The 24,387-nt window shown below is 36.4% G+C and overlaps 1 protein-coding gene across 2 annotated transcripts in view; it reads left to right on the top strand.

Annotated features, from left to right (window-relative positions):
• Window positions 1–24,387, top strand: part of NUP107 (nucleoporin 107) — a 48,537-nt gene that overhangs the window by 10,689 nt on the left and 13,461 nt on the right. For both annotated transcript variants that reach the window (XM_027593273.2, XM_027593274.2), the window contains 13 exons: window positions 3,198–3,325; window positions 4,045–4,093; window positions 8,064–8,135; window positions 8,517–8,605; window positions 10,581–10,659; window positions 12,167–12,280; window positions 16,039–16,129; window positions 16,281–16,357; window positions 18,320–18,379; window positions 19,147–19,292; window positions 19,410–19,458; window positions 22,857–22,926; window positions 23,238–23,356. In XM_027593273.2, the coding sequence (XP_027449074.1) occupies window positions 3,198–3,325; window positions 4,045–4,093; window positions 8,064–8,135; window positions 8,517–8,605; window positions 10,581–10,659; window positions 12,167–12,280; window positions 16,039–16,129; window positions 16,281–16,357; window positions 18,320–18,379; window positions 19,147–19,292; window positions 19,410–19,458; window positions 22,857–22,926; window positions 23,238–23,356 (1,143 nt within the window). The remainder of the gene's footprint in view (window positions 1–3,197; window positions 3,326–4,044; window positions 4,094–8,063; window positions 8,136–8,516; window positions 8,606–10,580; window positions 10,660–12,166; window positions 12,281–16,038; window positions 16,130–16,280; window positions 16,358–18,319; window positions 18,380–19,146; window positions 19,293–19,409; window positions 19,459–22,856; window positions 22,927–23,237; window positions 23,357–24,387) is intronic.

Raw genomic sequence — 24,387 nt, 5'->3', positions numbered from 1 at the left:
GCACGAGAGGGAGGAGGGTCAGAGGGAGAAGCAGACTCCCTGCCGAGCAGGGAGCCCGATGTGGGACTCGATCCCGGGACTCTAGGATCATGACCTGAGCCAAAGGCAGTTGCTTAACCAACTGAGCCACCCAGGCGCCCTTGAAGGTCCTTTTAGATTTCTTTGGGAACAGAAGGATTCTGCTGCTTTAAAAAAAGGAAAATCCAAAATATACAAAGAACTCTTAAAAATCCAATAATTAGGAAATGAACTTTCCAATTAAAAAAATGGACATGGGGCTCCTGGGTGGCTAAGTTGGTTAAGCGTCTGACTCTTGATCTCCGCTCAAGTCTTAATCTCAGGGTTGTGAGTTCAAGCCCATGTTGGGCTCCATGAAAAACAACAATACAAAATATGTTAGTAGAAACCACACCAGAGAAGATACACAGATGGCAAATAAGCATATGAAAAAATGTTCAACATAATTTGTCATTATGGAATTGCAAATCAAAACAATGAGATGTCACTGTACACCTATTAGAATAGCAAAAATCCCAAACACTAACAACACCAAATGCTGGCAAGGATGTAGAATAGCAGTAACTCATTCATTGTTGGTGGGAATGCAAAATGGTACAGCCGCTTTAGAAGACACTTTCTCGGTTTCTTACAAAACTGAACATACTCTTATCACATGATTCAACAAACATTTATGCTCTGGTATTTACCAAAATGAGTTAAAAACGTATGCCCACACAAAAACCTGCTTATAGATGTATAGCAGCTTTATTCATAATTGCCTAAACTTAGAAGCAACCAAGATGTCCGTTAGTAAGTGAATGGATAAATCAACCATGGTACAGACAGTGGAATATTGTTTGACGCTAAAATGAAATGAGCCATCAAGCCATGAAGAGACAAGGATGAACCCTAAATGTATATTACTAAGCTAAAGAAACCACTTTGAAAAGGCTACGTACTGTATGAATCCAACTATATGACATTCTGGAAAAGGCAAAACTTGGAGAGAGTAAAAAGACCTGTGGTTGCCTGGGGATGGGGAAAATGAGAATGAAAAGTGGATGGGTCTTTGGGGGAGTGCAACTACTCTGTATGAGATTATAATGTGGATACCTGTTATCCATTTGTCAAAACCCATAGAATATACAACACCATTTGGACACCTCAGTAGCTCAGTTGGTTAAGCGTCTGCCTTTGGCTCAGGTCATGGTCCCAGGGTCCTGGGATCGAGTCCCACATCGGGCTCCTTGCTCAGCGGGGAGCCTGCTTCTCCCTCTGCCTGCTGCTCTCCCTGCTTGTGTTCCCTCTCTCTCTCTGTGACAAATAAATAAAATCTTAAAAAATATATATATATACAACACCAGGAGTGAACCCTTATATAAGCTATGGACTTTGGGTGATAATGACAGGTCAGTGTTGGTCATTGATTGCTGTAGCAAACGTTCTGGTGCTGGATATTCATATTCATAGTAAGGGCTGGAGTTGTATGTGAAGTCAGAAAGTAATGGGAACTCTACTTTCCACTCAGTTTTGCTGTGAACCTAAAACTGCTTGAAAAAATTGCTATTTTATTTTATTTGTGTATTTATTCTAGAGAGAGAGTGCTCATGTGAGCTGGGGGAGGAGCAGAGGGAAGAGGAGAGGGAAAGGGAAAGAATTTCAAGCAGACTCCGCATGCTGAGCATGGAGCATGCCGCGGGGCTCAGTCTCACGACCCTGAGATCATGACCTGGGCTGAAACCAAGAGTTGACTCCTTAACTAACTGAGCCACTGAGGTGCCTACAAAAAAATTAAGTCTATTTAAAAAAAAAATTAAAAAAAAAAAAGGAAAAGGGGTACCTGGCTGGCTCAGTTGCAAAAGCATGCAACTCTTGACTTTGGGATCGTGAGTTCTAGCCCCACATTGGGTGCAGAGATTACTAAAAAAATAAATAAATAAACTAACAAGAAAAAAAAAGGACTTCAAATAACTATTGCATTTAAGGATGATTAAAATAATAATAGCCAATATTTTTTGAGCATTTAATATTGTGTCAATAATCAGTCTGAATTGTTCCATTATAAAAGCAGTAGCTTCATTAAATAAAAAAAGCAATAATAATCACAGTGAATTACTGGAGTTAGGATTCCAATAGAAAATTTAATAATGAGAAGTACAGATAACACTTTTATTCAACATTGCCCTTAAGATAAAAGTACCATTACTTTATGAATACTTTTAAAGGGAGGGAAAAATTTTGGTGGTAGTGATTCTTCATGTTCTGAATGAGAGTGATGCTGTTTCCTAGTTCCCCTTGATAAGATAAGGAAGTACTATTCATAACCTTTGAGAAAGATTTCCTTTACCCTGTGTCCTTAGGCTTTCTGATAAACAATTTTGTGTGTGTTTCTGGGGAGAACATCCATACTTTTCATTAGATTTTCACACATGCCTCAACCTGAAAAAGGTTAAGAACTACTGTTTTAGAACAAGGAAGGACTTTGGTTAAATTTTGGTTAGAAATGACAATTTTTTAGTACAATCTTTTTTTTTTTTTTATAAGAGATAGAGTGCTCGCCCGTGGGATTGGGGTGGATGAGGAGGATGGGCAGGGGGAGAGGAGAGAGAGAATCCCAAGTAGGCTCCACTTGTAGCGTGGAGCCCAACTAGGGGCTCAATCCCAAGACCCCAAGCCCCATGACCCAAGCTGAAATCAGGACTCAGACGCCCAGCTGCCGGAGTCTACCTGGCACCCCTCAGTACCAATCTTAAAATGTTTTTCTTGATTTGTTATATGATACTAGTTTTTCAGGCATAATTTGAAGATACCTTATTTTTAATTTTCGTTGCTGTGCTATTAGTTCATGTTATGATTTTGTCAGGTATACGTTAGATTTAGCCTTTTTTTAGTATAAACAAGAAGAAAAAAATACACCTGTGGCTGTTATTGTTGAATCTGAAATCTAGGGTATGTTAAAACTTTTGTTTATGTACTCACATAAACATACCTTACTTCACAGGCTGTTTCTAGTGGGAATGTTATATTTCATTCAATTAAAAAAGGCAATAGATAGGCAGGAACAATTTATAATACAATGTGTGTGTGTGTGTGTATTATACATGCATATATTTAGTTTTAGCACCATGCAGTTGAAGAATACAAAGTTATGATTCAGAATGATAGGAAACCTCTTTACCGCTGTGTTTTTACATCAGGTGAATATACTGAGTAAAATAGTGAGCCGAGCAACACCTGGACTTCAGAAGTTCTCAAAAACAGCCAGTATGCTCTGGCTTCTTCAACAGGAGATGGTCACGTGGAGGCTGCTGGCTTCTTTGTACAGGTAAAGTTGTGTAGGGCTGACTCATCAGTGAAATAAACACACAGTAACCAACAGGCAAATTAATTTAAAAGTTTAAGTGGGATGTGTTTGGAAATAGGTTCTGCTGTTTTTGATATTTATCATTTCGTATGCCTTGTCATTAGATCATTGTCATTAGATCATTGGTGAGCTAGGAGGGAAGAGGGAAATGCTAGGTCATAAAGCTAGTAGGTCCCAAGAATATATGTATAACGATTTAAGGAAAGTGGTGAAAATACTTCAATACTTAGGAGATGGTAGATAAGAAAAAGAACTGAAAAACAGACTTCATGTCAAGCGGCACTTTGAAAGAAGTTAACCACATTTTCCTTCTTTCAGATGCTCAGTAGCTTTGGCTCACATTCTGTTGCTTTTTCATCATGATGAGAAAATCTTGAAAGAAAATCAGATTATTTAATTTTTGCCATGTGAAAACATTATATTAAAAAGTTAGGTATCTCCATTAGTAGGTAGCCAAGACAGACTTTTTGCAGTGTGTATTTTTAGTATTGGTTTTGTTCAGGTCTCCATATCAAATCCAGAAGGTATTACTTGTAACTTTGTTTTTAAAGAATGATTAAGTTTGATTGGAAACTCATTCGTTTATGCTGGATAGAATGCAGGTTTCTGTATATATGTAGTTTAAAAAGTGATTTCATATATAAATTAAGGCTTTTGCATTTTGTGTTATTTTTCCTCAGAGACAGAGTACAGTCTGCATTAGAAGAGGAAAATACTTTTGCAGTTACGGTAAGCTTAAGCTTAGTTTTTTCCTTTATAAATATTTAAAAATTAAAATGGTTTTTAGTAATAGAATTTGATTTTTGACCATCTTGAGTGTCTTCATTTTAGAAATTTTACAAGTAAAAGATCACAATCTCATAAAATGATCAAATACCAATTTATATTAGAGTAAAAGGTAAAAGTCCTCTTTTATCTCTCTTACTCTTCAGTCTGAGAGTTTGCTACCAGACAGTCTTCTGTGTACCCTTATATGTCCACATAGTTTTCTTCATGTATAGTATGATTTCATTTATACATTATACTTAGTTTCTTTTTATTCATCAATATCTTTTTTAATGTCAGTTCATGTAGATTTACCTTATTTTTTTATAGTATGCCAGAGTATAAGTGAACCATAATTTCTTCAGACATTCTGATGGACATATGTAGGTTGCTTCCAGTATTTCTGCTATAGCAATCTGTAATGCAATGAGCATTTTTCATATTTATCTGTATATTCCAAAATTTTCTACATTTGTAGAAGTGAAATTGTTGGGTCAAAGTTTGATAGAGATTATCATATTACCTTCCCAGTGGAATGTACTGACGGTGGGTGAAGATGTTTAATATCAATCATTTGATGTTGCCAATCGGAGGGAAAGTGTGTTACTTTAATATGCATATCATTGATCGTTAGCAAGGTGGAGTGTTCTTCATTCTTAAGCATTAATATTCTTAATACAAATTCTATATTCATATCCTTTGCTCATTTTCCAATTATTGTTTCCTCTTATATATGTTAAAGATAGTCTTCTGTTACTTGTCTTTCAACTTTGCTTAAGGGGTCTTTGTCAAGCAGACATTTCGATTTTTATGTGCTCACATCTGTCAGGTTTTCCTTTGTCATTCATTATTATGTGTCATATTAAGGAAGGCCTTTCCTGCCTATTTAAAATATTCTCCAATGTTCTCTTCTAAACCCAACTCTTCATTTTCTTGGAATTCGCCTGGAGTAATTTTGTCTCTGAAGTAAGAAAGAGATTGAATTTTTTTCAAATGGGTATCCATTTAGTCCAACACCACTTATCAAACAAATGTACTTATCATATTTATACATAGATCTTTTTTCTCTTTTATTGAGTGATTCATTTGAAAACCAGTATTAGTAACTGAGTCTGTAATTCAGAAGTTTTGATATTTGGCAAGGTAAGTCTCCCTCCTCATTTAAAAATATATTTTTGCACACTTTTTTCCAGCTAACTTTACAATTTTCATTTTTTTTAAGTCCTTTTGGGGTATTTATTGAAGTGGTATTGAATTTATAAATTTGGGGAGAAATGATGTCTTTACATGTTGAATCTGTTTATGATCATAGCACATCTCTCCATTTATTTAGATTTTTTTAAATTAACATGTAATGTATTATTGGTTTCAGAGGTACAGGTCTGTGATTCATCAGTGCTCATTATATCACGTGCTCATTACCCAGTGCTCTTTATATCACGTGCTCTCCTTAATGTCCATCTTCCATTTACCCCAACCCTCCACTTATTTTATTTAGATTTTTTATAGTTTATATAAATCTGTACTTTTCTCTATAAAAGTCTATATAAATTCTATTGTGAAGGGACTCTCTGTCCTTACATTTTCTAATTAGTTATTACTGTCAAATAGAAGGTTAATGATTTGTGGGTAGAGCTCATATTTAGACATTTTTCTGAACTCTTACTAGCTCCAGCTGGTTTTTTCATTTGATTTTATTGAGTTTTCTACATTGGCAGTAATTGTCTACACATAATAAGTTTCCTTTAATCCTTCTAATCTCTTATTTCTTTTACTTGCCTTATAACATTGACTACGAACACCTGTACAGCAGTGAATTGTATTAGTTATAGCAGGCATTTTTTTCTTTTTCCTGACTTTTGATAAGAATGCTTTTGTTTTGGGGCGCATGGGTGGCTCAGTCGTTAAGCGTCTGCCTTCGGCTCAGGTCATGATCCCAGGGTCCTGGGATCGAGCCCCGCATCGGGCTCCCTGCTCCGTGAGAAGCCTGCTTCTCCCTCTCCCACTCCCCCTGCTTGTGTTCCCTCTCTCCCTGTGTCTCTTGCTCTCTGTCAAATAAATAAATAAAATCTTTAAAAAAAAATGCTTTTGTTTTATTGCAGATTAAGGACTTTTTTTTTTCCTCTTAACTAGGTAATAGTTGGGATGGATATTGAATGCACTCAGATATGTTTTAGCTTCCATGAATATCTGCTTTATTTATCAATGTAATGGCTTGCATTTTCCTAATGTTATCTTCAAGTAGGATAAACTCTGTTATCATATATTCCTAAATATACTACTAAATTTTATTAGCTAATATTTTATTGAGAACTTTTGCAAATGTATTTTCTTTTTTTGTGACTTATCCTCATCCAGTTTTGGTGTATTATGTTAGCTCTTCAGAACAAGATCATAAATCTCCCATCATTTTTTCATAATCTGTTTGAAGAACATGGAAACTACGTAAAAATATGTCTTAAAATCATAAAGACCAGGTAGCCTTTTGGGGTTTAATTGCTTCTTATTTTCTGATTATAAAAGTAATTCATGTTTGAAACACCTATAAATACATTAAAAAGGAGAAAATAAATAAACATTTTTATAGTAAATGATTTCAATCATACATGTCTGTTAATCTGTTCTTTCACGAAACTAAAATATTTTTAATATCTTTTCAATCTTTTAATTCATTCTATAAACACTATTTTTTTTTTAAAGATTTTATTTATTTGACAGAAAGAGACACAGCAAGAGAGGGAACACAAGCAGGGGAAGTGGGAGAGGGTGAAGCAGGCTTCCCGCGGAGCGGGGAGCCCGACGTGGAGCTTGATCCCAGGACCCCTGGGATCATGACCTGAGCTGAAGGCAGATGCTTAATGACTGAGCCACCCAGGTGCCCCTATAAACACTATTTCATTACAGTCTACAAATAGTGATGACTTTGATGTTTTTTCCATACTTATTACTACTTAGTTCTTTTTCTGGTTTTATGTATTAGAACTTTTAAAGTAAAGTTGAATAATTGACAGGAATTCTTTTCATCGTCTCGATTTTTTTTTTTATTTTAAAGATTTTATTTATTAGAGAGTGCAAGCGGGGGGAGAGGGGCATGGGAAGAGGGACAAGCAGACTCCCCACTGAGCACGGAGCCCAATGCGGGGCTCAGTCCCAGGACCCTGAGATCATGACCTGAGCCAAAGTCAGATGCCTACCCAACTGAGCGACCCACGCGCCCCGTCTTCTCAATTTTGAAGGAATGTCTCTCTATAGTTACATTTGTTATAGGCTTCAACTAGATAGTCTATTATATTGACAAAATATTCTTCTATTTCTAATTATGAAGATATTTTTATCAAGTGACATTTGGCATCTGTCAAGGTGTTCATGTTGCTTTTTCCTTTAACCCACAAATAAGATGGATTAATTAGTAGATTTGACCTGTACTTCTACTGGTCACAATATCTTACCTTTTGATATACTGCTTAATATTACTTACTAATATTTATGTGAAGTTGGCTTTTAAAGTCAGTCTTAAGACCCTTGGATTGTTAAGTTTTATTACCTATCAACTTCTGCCATGTAAAGTGAAAAGAGTTTAAAGTTTTTAAATGTTCACTTTCTGATACGTCACATGACTACATACTGCCCTTTATTAAGACTTTTTTGTTTGTTTCATTTTGTTCTATGTTTTATTTTTCCCCACAACACCACTTATGGGGAAGTAATGTTTTAAAATTCCGAGTGTAGCCAAAGAATTAAAGTATTGAGTAAGAGCACCTGCAAATTGATGTAGCAGTTTGAAATTTACTTATGAAAATTTTTGAAATATGAATATACGGATTTATTTTATGGTTAAACGTTTATGGGTAATTAAATATAATTATGTCAGATTCACTTTAAAATAATATTGAACATCTTTTTTTTTCTTTCCTTCAAATAATTTTTTTAATAGGCTCTTAATGCCAGTGAGAAAGTGGTGGTGGAAGCGTTATTTCAGCGAGATTCACTTGTCCGCCAAAGTCAGGTATGATTAGAATTTTGAAATATTTTTTTATGCAACATGGAGAAAAGGTAAATGACATACAGAGAACTGAAACTTTTTTAAGTTTAAAACATTAAAAATTTTTTTTCTTTTTGATCTTTTGTAATTAAAAGGCTTTAAGAACCTGTTCTTCAGTTTTTGAATAATAGCCCTAGTATTTGCAGGCATAGCCTTTGAAGAATTGTATAGAACATTTCATTCTTTTGCCATATTTGTATATCTTAAAAAAGTAAAAAATGGTTGGAAAAATTGTTAGTTGGTATTTTTTTAAACAAACCTTTTTTGAATTAAGGATATAAGTACCACTTCAAATAAAACACTGACAGATTTTATAGTTAATACTCTTTTTTCTCTCTTTCCTAGCTGGTGGTGGATTGGCTAGAGAGCATTGCCAAAGATGAAATTGGAGATTTTTCTGATAATATTGAGTTTTATGCAAAATCAGTATATTGGTAAGTTACTAAATATTTATGCTTAAAGTCACTCAACATTGGTTTTATCTTTCAACAATATTTATTCAGTTCTTACTGCTTATTCACTCTGTCAGGAAAACAGACAAAAACTCTGCCTTTAAGGCGTTATAATTATTTAAGAGAGTTAGACCACAAATATTTAGCCTGTTGGGTAAGTAGAGCTTCGAAAAAAAGAGTTAATAGATAGAGGATGACAGTGGGTACAGGTTTAAATAGAAGAGGTAATCAGGGCAGACCTCTCTGAGGAAGTAACAAATAGTGAGTGAGAGGAGGCAAAACATGCAAACATCTGGGCGACAAGTGTTCTAGGCAGAAACAGAAACTGCAAAGATCCAGAAAATGTAGAGTATTTACACAAGGAGGCCAGTGTGAACACAGCAAAGAAAAGTATGGTAGGAAATGAGATTGAAGAGGGTCAAATCCTCTAGGACCTTTGCCAGGGTAAGGTTGTGGGACATTATTCTTTTTTTTTTTAAAGATTTTATTTATTTGAGAGAGAGAATGAGATAGAGCATGAGACAGGGGAGGGTCAGAGGGAGAAGCAGACTCCCTGCTGAGCAGGGAGCCCGATGCGGGACTCGATCCTGGGACTTCAGGATCATGACCTGAGCCGAAGGCAGTCGCTTAACCAACTGAGCCACCCAGGCGCCCTGTGGGACATTATTCTATATGTGATAGAAAACCTTGAGAATAGGGGCGCCTGGGTGGCTCAGTTGGTTAAGCGACTGCCTTCGGCTCAGGTCATGATCCTGGAGTCCCAGGATCGAGTCCCGCATCGGGCTCCCTGCTCAGCAGGGAGTCTGCTTCTCCCTCTGACCCTCTTCCCTCTCGTGCTCTCTCTATCTCATTCTCTCTCTCAAATAAATAAATAAAATCTTTAAAAAAAAAAAAAAGATTGTTTAAAAAAAAAATCAGCAAGTATAAAAAAAAAAAAGAAAACCTTGAGAATAGAATAATGATATGGTCTGATTTGTGTTTTCAGTTAACTGGCTATATTTCCTTAATAATTGTAATTCGATCATCAAGAAGATACTTTCAGCTATGTTTCCAGCTACTTGTGATTTAAAAAAAAAAAAAAAACTTTGGTCGTTAATCCTTCAATCCTTCTAAATTATTTTAGGATCTTGAAACCAAATAGCATCCCTAAGTTAAAGGGACAGTTTATTTCAAATCTTGAAGAAAAAGTTCAGATTGTGTTTCAGTTATGCCTGTACAAAGTCTGCAAGTCCATTGTTATATCTTTTCTCTGCTTAACTAGGAACTTAGTGCTATTCAGTGTTTGTTAAAAATTAAATCTCGAGTAGTTACGATTTTTCTGGAAAAAAGCAATTTTCATTTAAAATTTAAAAATTTAAGGTAAAATGCCTTAAGGATTTTTTTGCACATTTTTTATGGTTAGTCTCCTTTTCTTACCGATCAGTGGAACAGAATATAGAACCCAAAAACAGACCCACATTAGATGGTCAGTTGATGTTCAGTAAAGGCATTAAGCAGTCCAGTGGGGGGAATGAATGTCTTTTCAACAAACCATGCAGAAAAAACTGGGTATTGATGCAAAAAAAAGGTCAACCTTGACACCTCCCTCACCCATACCCAACATTTAATTCAAGATGGATCACGAAAGCTAAAACCACAGAGCTTTTAGAAGAAAACATAGGAGAACATCTTTGTGACTTGGGATAGGCAAGAGTTTCTTAGGTCATAGGAAGCAGTAATTGGGGAAAATTGATTGGATTCATCAAAATGAATAACTTCTCATTAAAGACATCATTAAGAAAATAAAAGGGAGCAAGCCACACACTGGAAGAAACGTGTAAGACTTGTAGCCAATAAAGAACTACAACTCAATAATAAAAGGATAATGCGTACTTTTTCTTACTTTGACTTGATTTTATTGTCTTAAATAGACCTACTAAAATTACTCTTGTAAAAACTTCTGTACTTTTTCTTGCAGGGAAAATACCCTACATACCCTGAAACAGCGGCAGCTACCTTCCTACATAGGAAGTGTCCGTCCCCTTGTCACCGAATTGGTAAGTTTCATTGAAATGAAAGTTGTCTTCAAGGTTCCATGATTGTTTTTTAAAGGCTGAGAATTTTCTTTCACACAGATCCTTGTTTTGGTTTCCCAAAGGTTTGCATATACCATTTAACTCAAACTACTCAGTTGCATTTGAATTTGATGGAATGTATTTGAACATATCTATGGCCCCTGATTTGTAAATTGTAAAAGAAGGTAGAGAAAGTGATTTGCCAGCTGTAAAAACAAATTAATTTTGGTCTTACAGTAAGGTTTGACTCTTCAACTATGAGGTGATGATTTATGAAAGCTCTTATATATAAAAAGCAGGGGAAAAAAAGCTTTGAATTAGTTTGAGGTTAGAAAGGTCATTCTAGGATATGAGTAATAGGAATAACAGTAGATTTGAAAAGAACAGGAGTCTAATTCTTGTAGAAATAAAGGAGTAGAGCTTTGTGACAGGTGGAGACATGTGAACTAAATGTTTATAATGAAAAGTGAGAGAAATAAGTAACAATTGGAAAAATTGAAAAAAATTCCATTGAGTAACAAAAGTGGTTTTGGTGAAAATTGGTAACTACTAGAAGAGCTTGAAATAAATCATAGCTAAATTACCCTATAGCAAGCAACTAAAAATCATTTAATCTTAACATCTGGCAGGTGTTGATTTCCTTCTTGCCAGAAAGAGACAGTGTTCCAAAACTGAATGATTGTATCAGTCTGCAAAATATTTGTGAAGGAGCTATTTCACCTATTATGAACTTTATTTTCTGAATCGATATTCATAATACCATACACTTAGTAACATTTGAAATAAGAGTCACATTAAAATAGTTTTTCACTTAAAATTCATCATGAAGATCACATGTGCTCTTTGCTGCAAAAGTGAGGACAGTATGTTATCCCAAATGTTTAAAGGCACATTTTGTTCTATTTATGAAAAATAGGTGGGAATAACTGTTTTAGGTGGATTTTATTTACTAGAAATGTGTTCTTAAAACATTTTTTATTGGACACCGGTGTGTTTTATTTGGCCTTAGTTCCATAATGGGCTCTCTTCCCATATGTTCTCAGAGTACCAGCTAAGCATTTTCAAGTCACAGAATGTATTGTCAACTCCCCCTTTAGTTTTTTCTCTGTGCTCATTTTCCATCTAGGCCTAATTCTGTTTAGAATTACCTTGGTTGTGTAATTGCTACAACAGAGTACAGCTCATGTGTCAGCTTGAATGATGAGTGGCATTTTTAGAATTGTCTGGCTAGGCTGCCATAGTGGTGTTACTGCCTTGCCTGACCTAGGCATGTACCTTGGTGGGCCAACAGAGTTTGTTTTGAATGGGCAGCAGACAGTTGTGTGGCTATCCGGAACACCTGTGGTACTTTCACTCCCTTAGTTACTTAACTGAATTGTAAATAAATTTATTTCAGTATATAAACTCAGAAGATTTATCATCTCTTGGTGATGTTTAAAATGTATGTGGGTCCAAAGAATTTATCATTGATTTTTTGGGGGGAGGGTAGGACCCAGATGCTCCCATTAGACAGAAAATGCCCCTTGATGATCTGGATAGAGAAGATGAAGTCCGATTACTCAAGTATCTTTTTACTTTAATCCGTGCTGGAATGACAGAAGAGGTAAGTCATATATCCCTGCTTCTTCAGTTTCAAAGTCATAGACTCTTTTTTTTTTTTTAAAGATTTTATTTATTTATTTGACAGAGAAAGACACACAGCGAGAGAGGGAACACAAGCAGGGGGAGTGGGAGAGGGAGAAGCAGGCTTCCCGCTGAGCAGGGTGCCCGATGCGGGGCTCGATCCCAGGACCCTGGGATCATGACCTGAGCCGAAGGCAGATGCTTAATGACTGAGCCACCCAGGTGCCCCTTCAAAGTCATAGACTCTTTAAGTTGTAAGGGATCTTTGTGACACCTAGTATGTCTCGTCGATACAATAATCTCTTCCACAGTATTTCTGGATCTCCTTTCTGTTTGAACGTTTTCAGAAGGCAGTGCATTCTTGTTTGTGCAACTCTAATAGAAAATTCTTTTTAAGAAGTCAAATTTTGCCTCCCTGTGTTGTACTGCATACCCTAGGCATAACCCCCTTATTTTTAGTTCTGATTTTTAAGAGTTAAGAATGTGTCTGACCCTAATTGCTTTTCTGGATGACACTATTTACCCTTGAATGGCCCTCAGACTTCTTCCTTTTAATCTTACTTTTTAAAATCTCTTTTGTGATAGTTAAAATCTTACGTATAGAATGTGAAGTATCTAATTAGACAGCTTACTGGATGGCTTGGCTGACTCTTGAGGTGAGACAGTCTGATGCCTGGGAGCTTGCACCTGTTTTGCAGTCTTCTTGGTGATGTTCTTTAGGTAGATATATGTCAGTTCAAACTATTGTAATTTCTTATGGTAGTAAGTCTTGAATTACTAAGGATCATTCTTATTTTTTAACTAAGAAAAGAAGTGGTTATTACATACTCATTTTATTCAGAAAATATTTAAGTTCTAGCCCCTCTGCCTGGTGATGTGGGAAATAACAGTGGCAAATAAGGATGTATTTTAAAAAACAGAAAACAAAAATATCACTTACGAAGCCTTGAAAAACAAAAATTCTCAAGGTCCCACTACCTTTACGTAACCATAGATAGTGGGGTTTATTATTATTATTATTATTATTATTATTATTATTTGCTTACAGCACTCTTTTTTTATTCTGCCTTTTTTTTTTCTTAGAGATAGCAAGGACTTCAATAAAGTCCATATTTTCCATCGTTCCCATTTACAAGCAAATAATAATACAGCCCTGAAACCCGGAGAGCTTGGGTGACTTCCAAGGTCACAGGATTAGTGAAATAATCAAGGCTGGAATGCAAGGCTCTGATCCCAGTTTAGTGCCTATTCTATTACAGTGTGGTCAGTCTGACTGTACCACTCACTGTGTGTCCATGAGTAAGCTAATCACCTTTGGGCCCCAGTTTTCTCATCTATTAAAGGCACATAATTAGCACCTCTCTCGTTGGGTCAAGTGAGGCAGTTCATGTGAAGTACCTAGCACAATGTCTTGCTCATAGTAAATATTCAGTAAATGAGAACTCTCATTAACATTTTCACCTTATGAAGAAACTAAGTGTTAGAGCCTCAAGACTTGACAAGAGAACAAGATTTTTTTTTCTTTTTCTTTTTTCCTTTTACCTTTTGGCCCCCTTCATCTATTTCTCCCAACCCCCACATCTGGCAACCACTGTTCTCTGTATTTATGAGCTGCTTTTGTTGTTTACCCTTTTAATTCCAAATATAATAAGAGAGGTCACATGATATTTTTCCTAGTCTGACTTATTTCACTTAGCATAATGTCCTCTAGGCCCATCCGTGTTGGTGCAGATGCCATTGTATATCTATGTACCACATCTTTTTATCCATTTATCCGCCAGTGAACACTTAGGTTGTTTCTGTATCTTGGCTGTTGTAAATAATGCTGCAGTGAACATGGGGGTGTATATATATTTTCAAGTTAGTGTTTTTGTTTTCTTCAGATAAATACCCAGAAGTGGAATTATTAGATCATATGGTTTTCCTATTTTAAATTTTTTAAGGAACCTCCTTACTGTTTTTTCCACAGCAGCTGCACCAGTTTGCATTCCCATCAGCAGTGCACAAGGGTTTTTTTCCCCACATCCTCGCCAGCACTTGTGTTTATTATCTTTTGATAAGACCTTTCTTTTGTACCTCTTTTGAACATAATCATAATCATAGTATAATACATTGAGGTTTTTTTAACAACTTTATTGAGATATAATTCACATACCATATAATTCATCCTTTATCTTGTATTTAAAATATACAAGTCAATAGTTTTGATACATTGCATTATTCATTTTTTTCCCACTGTGGTAAAATATATATAACACATTTTGTCATTTTAACCATTTTTGGTGTACATTTCAGTGCCACTAATTGCATTTACAATTTTGTGAAACCATCACCACTGTGTTTCCAAAAGTCTTTTCATCAACCCAAACAGAAACTCTGTAACCATTATGTAATAACTCCCCATTTCTCCCTTCCCTCAGCCCCTGGCAACCTCTAATCTACTCTCTGTCTATGAATTTGCCTATTCTAGCTGTTTGATGTGAGTGGAATCATGCAATATTTGTTCTTTTGTATCTGATTTATTTTGCTTAGAAAAATGTTTTCAAGATTCTATATACAATTTTTATCCTTTTTTAGATAGCATATCAAAACATTTTTCCATGTTACTACATTTATAATTTTTAATAGCAACAAATCTAGAATGGTGTTTGGGGTAGGATATTCTTTAACTGGTCATATTAATTGGGTCTAGGTTCAAGTGATAGAAACCCAACTCAGGTTATTTACAAGGGAGGAATTGATTGGTTTATGGAACAGGGAAGTATAGGGGGTTATATCTGGTTTTAAGCGGGATCCAGGAATTCAAAAGATGTCCCTAGGATACCATCTCTTTCCCAGGCTCTTGGCTCTGTCCCTCTCTCTGTGGCTTCATTCTCAAGAAGCCACTCCTCATGTCAGTGATGACCCAACAGCCCCAGGCTTACATCCTTCTGCCAGCTAGCAATTCCAGCAGAAGAAGTGTGTCTCCTTCTCACTATCTCCAGCAAGAGCCCTAGGAGTGATTCTTACTAGGTCACATCCCTAATCTTAGAGTTCAGAGGTGGGATCATAGGATCTTACCCAGACCATATCAACTAAATGGGGAAGAGACAGTTCCTAAAGAGGTTACGTATCTATTTCACTGGTTAGTCTAAGCTGATCTGTTTGGTCACAGTTAACATAAATATCAGTGGGCCGAGTGAGCACTAGCGCCTTGTCATTATAGAGACTAACAGTGTTTTCATAATACTTTTGTGTGAATCAGGGATCATTGACCTTTTTAGCCGCATTTGCGTCTAGCAGAATTAAATGCTTGTGGGCACCATGGGAGCCAGTTAGTAAGCCCAAAATCAAAGAGCAAAGGGATTATTAGGGAAAGAAAGAAAGGCAGAGACCACAGAAAAGACATGCATGCTGGTGGCGAAGTTGTCTACATTGTCCTTTGCAACATCGTTCTTTAAGTTATCTAATCCTGACATATATTGCTTATACTTTTTTTTTTAAGATTTTCTTTATTTATTTGAGAGAGAGAGCACAAGTGGAGGGGAGGGGGAGAGGGAGAGAAGCGGGCTCCCAGCTGAGCAAGGAGCCTGATGTGGGGCTCGATCCCAGGACTCTGGGATCTTGACCTGAGCTGAAGGCAGATGCTTAACCGACTGAGCCACCCAGGTGCCCCTGCTTATACTTTTCTATAAAGCACAAGTACTTTTCCAGTACCGCACTGGTTATGTAACTGACTGCTCTTTTTTGTTTCTAAAGGCACAACGACTCTGTAAACGTTGTGGTCAGGCATGGAGAGCTGCAACACTTGAAGGCTGGAAACTCTATCATGACCCTAATGTGAATGGAGGTATTTTAGTAGGTTTGATTCTGAGAATTAGGGATATATTTAGCTCTAAATGCCAGTCTTTATGAAGCATAGCTTTTGTTTTTAGAAATTGTTGAAATAAGGAGTTCTCTATTTTAAACTATAAATTTGTATTTCTTTTACTGTTTTATAGGAACAGAATTAGAACCTGTAGAAGGGAATCCATATAGAATCATTTGGAAAATAAGTTGTTGGAGAATGGCAGAAGATGTAAGATACCAGAAAGTCTTTACTGATACTGATTTTTACTCTAATTGCAAGCCTGCTGATGGTGCTGTGAAACATTCAGAGCGCTAGAAGACTAAAGTTTGTTTTCAAAAAAAAAATTTTTTTTTTTTTTTTAAGTAGGCTCCACACCCAGTGTGGGGCTGGAACTCACAACCCTGAGATTGAGTTGCATGCTCTACTGACTGAGCCAGGCAGGCGCCCCTATTTTCAAAAAACTTCTGATCAAATTGAAGAATAGGGGTGGGCAGGCTTAACTACCCATCAGAATTATTCAGACACTAAGTACTAAGAATTAAACACTGATAAAAGGCAAAAATACAAAGCAGGTACCAAATGAATTCCGAGAATAAGCAGGGGCTTCCTAGGAGAAAGAATTGAATCACACTTTGAAAAATTACTGGGATTTGAGTTGTTGGGTGTGAAAAGAAGAGGAAGGAATTCTTGGTAGGATGTGTAAGTTGGAAAACCCAAGGGGAGGTGGTAGTTCTATCAGGTTGGAGCAGAAAGCTCATGAAAGGAAGTAGAGTCAGTTCTGTTATGACACCACGGGACCTGTGCATTCCTAAAAAAATCACAACAGCATGCAAAATTGTGCAGAAAACCCACAGGTCTTTTGGGGAAAATAGAGTTGCGAGCACAGTACTAAAAATCCGTCAGTGATACATCAAAAGATAAAAACTTAACACTGTTAAACAGGAAATACACAAACGCTACAATAAATGTAGCACCTTACCTTGAAAAAGCACTGAAGTGTACCTGTGGAATTGTCAGGGGTTGCAGCTTGTGAGTTACTGTGAGGTGTAGAAGGAAGTTAGCTGAAATGAAAATGAAAATTGTAACACTTGATATGGATGGAGGTAGCTTATAATACACCTAATGAAGTGAGGTAGCAGGTAGATGTTTGAAGTATGTCAGTTTTGTGTATTTATAACTGGCTCCATTCAGCTAGGTGTGTTTTTTTGCATTCACCTAGTATTTCTTGTAGATGAAATTGTGCATTATGAGAAATTTGCATTATGTTTAAGTTGTTCCCTGATAGATCAGTTGCACTGGAACAAATTCACATTTTTAAAACAAAGGTTGTAACAGAACTAATGGAAAAGATGATTGAAAAAGATAAATTAAGAACAGGCGTTGGTGGTCCTCAAGTGTTGCTCTAAAGAAGGAGCATATCCTATTTAGTAGTGAACCATCAAAACCTCGAGGGCACGTGGCAACAGTGCTTTAAGAAGATCAGCATGACGGTGAAAAATAGGCTTAAAAATGGAATGGACTGAAGGCTGAGAAACTAGTTAGGAGCCTGTCGGAATTATTCAGACACTAAGTATTAAGGTCCTGTCCTAGGATAATATTGATGGTGGAAAGGAAGGGAGCAAGAGTGGTCCAGAGGGTGATTGGAAACAAAGGCAGAGGAGGACTCAGGTATATAGTGAAAGTCTCTGAAGTCTTGTTTAGATGATAAGAAAACAGGAAATGCCATCAATAGAATCTGATAGTAAAATGGACTAATTGATGAATGTAATTAGCCCTGCTTAGGAATTAAATGCAGACTGATGCAGGACAGGTCCCAGGTGCCTTGTTTTGATGTTTTTAGATAAGTATCAAGTAGTGTTAGGTATTGAGGAACTTCCTAGAGGAAAACACCTACACCACTTCTATCTGGAATAAAATTTAACTATGATAAGTAATCAAAGCATCGTTAGAGTTGGATCTTTCGTCCTGTATTTGAAATTTAGATGGTTGATTTTTCCTGAAGATGTCAGCACTAACTATCAGCAAACCAAGGAGTCCTTCTTATTGCCCCAGTAGATCTTTAACTAAAGTTTAGAAACTACCAAGTGAATAAATAAGTTCAGTTTAGAAGACATTGTAAAGTTGCAGATTATGAAAAAAATTGACATACTAAGAAGACAATATTTCAAATTTATATTCATTGTATTTCAGGAACTTTTTAATAGATATGAGAGGGCAATTTATGCAGCTTTAAGTGGGAATCTCAAACAGGTACGTAATCTATTTTAATTCTTCCTTTTTCCTATGGGACAAAATCAGATACATATTCTAATACTCATGTAATAAATTTTATAAGCTTAAGCTACTTTCTTTTTTTATTTTATTTTAATTTTTTTATTGTTAATCATCATATAAGGCTTAAGCTACTTTCTAAGAGTAGCAGTGACAGCATATCATGAAATAGAATAGTGACTTGAGCTGCTTAATTTCATGTATGCCATACACCAAATGATGTTTTAATACATGGAATCAGACTTTAATTTCTAAGAATTGTAAATTTAATTACAATACATATGTATATTTTTTTACAACACACATTTATTGATGACTTATAGTACTCATAGGTTTTTACAGAAGTACCACTAAGGGACAGTGACTGTTGGGATTGTCTTGCATTAGTATGTGTGTGTGCACGTGTGCGCGTGCTTCTTGCAAACCTCACCACCCCCTGCATTTTATAGCTATTTGAGGGATGTTATAATAATTAGTTGATACACCATCTTACATCAACATGGAAAATTGATGCTATTGTGAACTGAGTATGGAAAAAAATCTATTAATAGTTCCAACTTTTTAGAAGATGTGGTGTGGGTGAGGGTAAAAGGCTATTTGATTTGGTATGGTATTTTGCAATCCATTATGGTTCATGTCATTAAAATGACTTTATAGTCCATATCAACGGGAGTAACTGCTTCCCCGTCTCCCCCTACCCCACTGTTGACTGTGTTTGTGTGTCTGGTTTGGCATGGGGGAAAAAGCTGCTTCCTGTCTGCGACACCTGGGAAGACACAGTGTGGGCCTACTTTCGGGTGATGGTGGACAGTTTGGTAGAACAGGAGATCCGGACGTCAGTAGTGAATCTGGATGAAACTGAAGAACTCCCTAGGGAATATTTGGAAGCAAAGTGAGTTGTTTATTTTTTTGTCCTAATGATTTGCAGTATGCTCTGTAAAGTTTTATTTTGTAGCCTTTGTTCATATTATTAATATTGTTTTATCCCTTTTCTGTTTTCTTTTTAAAGTTGGACCTTAGAAAAGGTATTTGAAGAACTGCAAGCTACTGATAAAAAGGTAAATATTAGTAGGAACCTTTTAGGATAACTAGAAGAGGAAACAATGTTATGCGGTCGTGCCATGTATCTGAAAGGCAAAAAAATATGAAACTTTGTTATATTTTCTTACCTCTTATCTAAATGAGAGACATTCTTTTTTTTTTTTTTTAAGATTTTATTTCTTTATTTGAGAGAGCACAAGCAGGGTGGTGGGGGGAAAGGCAGAGGGAGAGGGAGAAGCAGACTCCCCACTAAGCAGGGAGCCTGACATGGAGGTTGATCACAGGATCCCGAGATCATGACTTGAGCGGAAGGCAGACGCTTAACGACTGAGCCACCCAACCACCCCTAAATGAGAGACATTCTTTATTTTTTTATTTTTATTTTTTAAAGATTTTATTCATTTATTTGAAAGAGAGAGAGAGAGAGAGCGAGAGAGGGAACACAAGCGGAGGGAGTGGGAGAGGGAGAAGCAGGCTTCCCGCTGAGCAGGGAGCCCAATGTGGGACTCAATCCCAGGACCCTTGGGATCATGACCTGAGCCGAAGGCAGACGCTTAATGACTGAGCCACCCAGGCGCCCCTAAATGAGAGACATTCTTTAAAAGGAAGAGACTTAATTGCATATTTATATGATACATCATTTCTGTCTCTTTTGTTCAGGATTGGTTTCATCTAAAAATAAGGGTATGCATGTAAGCTAATTTATCCCTTTATGAAAAAGAGAAATATTAATGGAAAATTAACAAGGACTTTTCCTAGATCTTAAAATAATTAATATCTTTAGGTAATATTCTCCTAAATAATTTTAAATAGCTGAAGTATGTAACAAAATAATCCAAAGATATAAATAAAACCTATATAATAACTCCCTCCTAACCACCTTATGGTTATTCTCATTCCCCAGAGATGATAAAATATATAGCTATTTTGTCTTTTATATCCTTCTCCATACTCTTAGAAATATGTGTAAATAATGTAGATATTCCAAAATAGGATTTTGATTTTTGTTGTTTTTTGCATCATACTACATACGTTACTCTATAACTTGGCGGGGGTGTGTGTTTTTTTTTTTTTTTAAGATTTTATTTATTTATTTGAGAGAGAGAGAGAGAAACAGCATGAGAGGGGAGAAGGTCAGAGGGAGAAGCAGGCTCCCCGCTGAGCCGGGAGCCCGATGCGGGACTCGATCCCGGGACTCCGGGATCATGACCTGAGCCGAAGGCAGTCGCTTAATCAACTGAGCCACCCAGGCGCCCCAGGGGGGGTGTGTTTTGTTCTTATTTATTTGCTTTTTTGAGAGAGAGAGAGATTGCATGTGGGGGAAGGGGCAGAGGGAGAGAGAGAATCTTAAGCAGCCTCCATGCCCAGCAAAGAGCCCCAGCATGGAGTTGGACACAGGGCTCAATTTCATGATCTTGAGATCATGACCTGAGCTGAAATCAAGAATCCGGATGCATAACTGACTGAGCCACTCACGCACCCCAGTTGTTTGGTTTTTGTTTTTGGGGGTTTTTTTCATTTTTTTCATTTAATGATACTTTCTCCAAGTTAGTGGATATAGATTTAATGTTACCTGACTTACTCTTTTTAATCATTCCTCTTTTGATGGTATTTAGGTTGTTCCTAGCATTGCAGTGAACATTCTTATATACATATATGCTTATCTACTGGTCCTATCTTTTAGGATAAGTGTCCTAAAAGCAGAGTTGCTGAGTTAAAGGGTAGCTGTATATTGAATTAATTACCTGGTTGTAGCATTTAATTCATATTCCCATAAGTAATTTATTAATGTGGCCATTTCCCTGCATTCTCATGAGTCCCAAATATCACACTTTGAATTTTTTGCTAATCCATCAGATTAGGTGGGATATAGGAACTCACTGTACTACTCTTATTTCCCTGGTTATTCATAAGGCTGAGCAAGTTTTCCTGTGTTTATTGACCATTTGTGAATTTCCTGTTCAGATCTTTTACCTATTTTTCTGTTGAGTTTTATCTTTTCCTTAATACTATATATGACTTCTTTGTATAGTAAAGAAATTAATGCTTCTTCTATCAAGTGTTTATTACCATTCTGTTATTTTGGAGATTCCAGGTAATTGAAAATAAAACAAGTAAAGGAATAGATAGAAATATTAGAAAGGGGGGAATATTTACATATGATAAAAGTGTAAATCTAGAAACTCAAGATTCAGTCAGTTACTGGGATTAATAAAAAAATAAGAATTGTGAGTTTTTTTAAGTACCTAAATTCAAGACAAAGCTACACAAAAAATCATATCCTGTCTGTACTTTCCACAGCTAATTAGAAAAGGATTTAGTCCTCCCCCCAAAAAAGTCCCTTTAAATTACTGACCCAAACTATAAGATATATAGGATAAAATTAACTAGGGGTTTGAGGACTGAAGAAACTATAGAATCTTACTGGAAGACATGAGTCAATAGATGTACATGTTCCTGGATGAGAGGATTTGATTGTAAATATTAGCCATTCCAAAATTAACATAGAAACATAATACTTTGGGGGATTATTTCTGAACAGAAAATTTTACAAGTAGAAGAATAAGTGAGAATGGCAAGAAAATTTGGAAAGGAATAATATTATGAAGTACTTGACTTAATAATAAAACAGTATAATTATACAACAAAACAATATGCGGTTAGCACAGGAATGAATAGATCAGTGAAACACAGACGTCGTTGTTAGATCCAAATATGTATCAGCACTCAATAGATGACAGAGGCGATCTTTCATTTCAAAGGAAGAGAGTTGGTTTATTTACACACATGGTATGGGCATGATTGACGTTGTATCTGGAGGAAAACAGAGCTAAATCCCTACCTCATGCCACATTTTAAAATCAGTTCCAGATGGAGCAAAGATTTGAATGTAAACAAGAATGAATGCTGAAAGAAAATTTAGATAATGAAATAAAAATTAAAATATATTTGACAAAAAAGAAATAAACTATTTGCTTCCAAACAGTGCAACAGCAGTTCACTTGTAGTTTTTTCTACTCTGTCTAATCACTATTTTGGTGGTTTCTGTTATGCTTGGTGCCATGTGCAGAAGAGAATACACAAGGAATACTTTCAAGAATTGCTGTTCGTTTTTGAAGAAATATTATAGTTTGTTTTACTTAGGTTACATGTGCCCTTCCTTTCTGGCTCACCATGAAAATATTCCCAGAGATTAAATTGTTTTATCACAGTTCTCTGCTTTCAAGGATTGTTCAGCTGGAATATATTCCAAAGGCATTCTCTTCCTCAAATTTGTTTTGATCTCCTAAGACCCCTCATATGCAACTTTTCCTTTATGTATGTTGTTTTAAAAGTTGACATTTTAGTTTACTAATGAATACATACTATAGAATGACCACTGTGGGATTTATGGAAAATGTAAAAATTTTTTCAGAGAGTTTTGGAAGAGAATCAAGAACATTACCATATAGTTCAAAAATTCCTTATCCTGGGAGACATTGATGGTAAGATACTATACTTTTGTTTTACTTTCTGTGAGTTCTTTGTTTTCTTATGGCAGTTTTGTAAAAAGTTATCAAAACAGTGCATGACTCACCACATCTTTTAATCTTTCTCTCAGCCTATTTGAATGCAATTATTAATTGTTAGATAATAGTTTGAATTTAATCCTGGGTCTGTTTTATGTGGGGGTTATTAACAATGAGGTAGTGATTTCATAGTACTATAGGAATACAGTGATTATCCTTAGTAATGTTTATTTCTGTTCTTTTGGTTTTTATCCCTATTATTGAATTTTTGCTTTGATGGCTTATAGGTTTGATGAATGAATTTAACAAATGGCTTTCCAAAAGCAGAAATAATCTACCTGGACACCTCCTCCGCTTCATGACTCACCTCATTTTGTTTTTCCACACTCTGGGACTACAGATCAAAGTAAATAAAAAAGAACAATTTACTGTCCTTTGCAGGGGTGACGCTATATGCCTCTCATCAGAAAAACATGCTACTTTTTTGTTGTTATTTTCTAGAAATGGTGGTAAGGGTACAGAAGTCGTTTTTCTTTTTTCTTTTTTTCTCTAAGATTTTATTTGAGAGAGAGTGAGCATAAGTGGGGGGAGGGGCCAAGGGAGAGGAACAAGCAGGCTCCCTGCTCATGACCTGGGATCATGACCTGAGCTGAAGGTAGACCCTTAACCGACTGAGCCACCCAAGCGCCCTGGCATAGAAGTCTTCTATATGGTCTTGTATGGTCACTCAGTGATAATTCACTGTGGGTGACCCTTTAGGGCTCTAGTCTACGGATGCAGAATACGTGTGTGTGTGTGTGTGTGTGTGTGTGTGTGGCTCTAGTCTACGGATGCAGAATACGTGTGTGTGTGTGTGTGTGTGTGTGTGTGTGTGTGTGGCTCTAGTCTACGGATGCAGAATACGTGTGTGTGTGTGTGTGTGTGTGTGTGTGTGTGTGTGTATGTGGCTCTAGTCTACGGATGCAGAATACGTGTGTGTGTGTGTGTGTGTGTGTGTGTGTGTGTGTGTGTGTGTGTGTGTGTGTGGCTCTAGTCTACGGATGCAGAATACGTGTGTGTGTGTGTGTGTGTGTGTGTGTGTGTGTATGTGGCTCTAGTCTACGGATGCAGAATACGTGTGTGTGTGTGTGTGTGTGTGTGTGTGTGTGTTTTAAGTAATTTTTTTAAAAGATTTTATTAGCATGGGTAAATGAGCAGGGGGAGGGACAGGGACAAGCTGACTCCCCACTGAGCGGGGAGCCCGACATGAGGCTGGATCCCAGCACCCTGAGATTATGACTGGAGCTAAAGTCAGATGCTCAACCGGACTGCAGGCGCCCCTGTGTGGTTTTGATAAATTCATAACTTTATCCTCATTGGTACCCAGCCCTAAATCAACCAGCAAAGCTAACTGAACCAAACTACTTTTTCAAACCTTTGTTTCTTTTTGTTGTTGTT

This window comes from Zalophus californianus, chromosome 9, assembly GCF_009762305.2.
Source record: "Zalophus californianus isolate mZalCal1 chromosome 9, mZalCal1.pri.v2, whole genome shotgun sequence".
NCBI classification, from domain to species: domain Eukaryota; kingdom Metazoa; phylum Chordata; class Mammalia; order Carnivora; family Otariidae; genus Zalophus; species Zalophus californianus.
The sequence above is the reverse complement of the archived record's forward strand: the minus strand, read 5'-3'. Positions and strand labels throughout refer to the sequence as shown.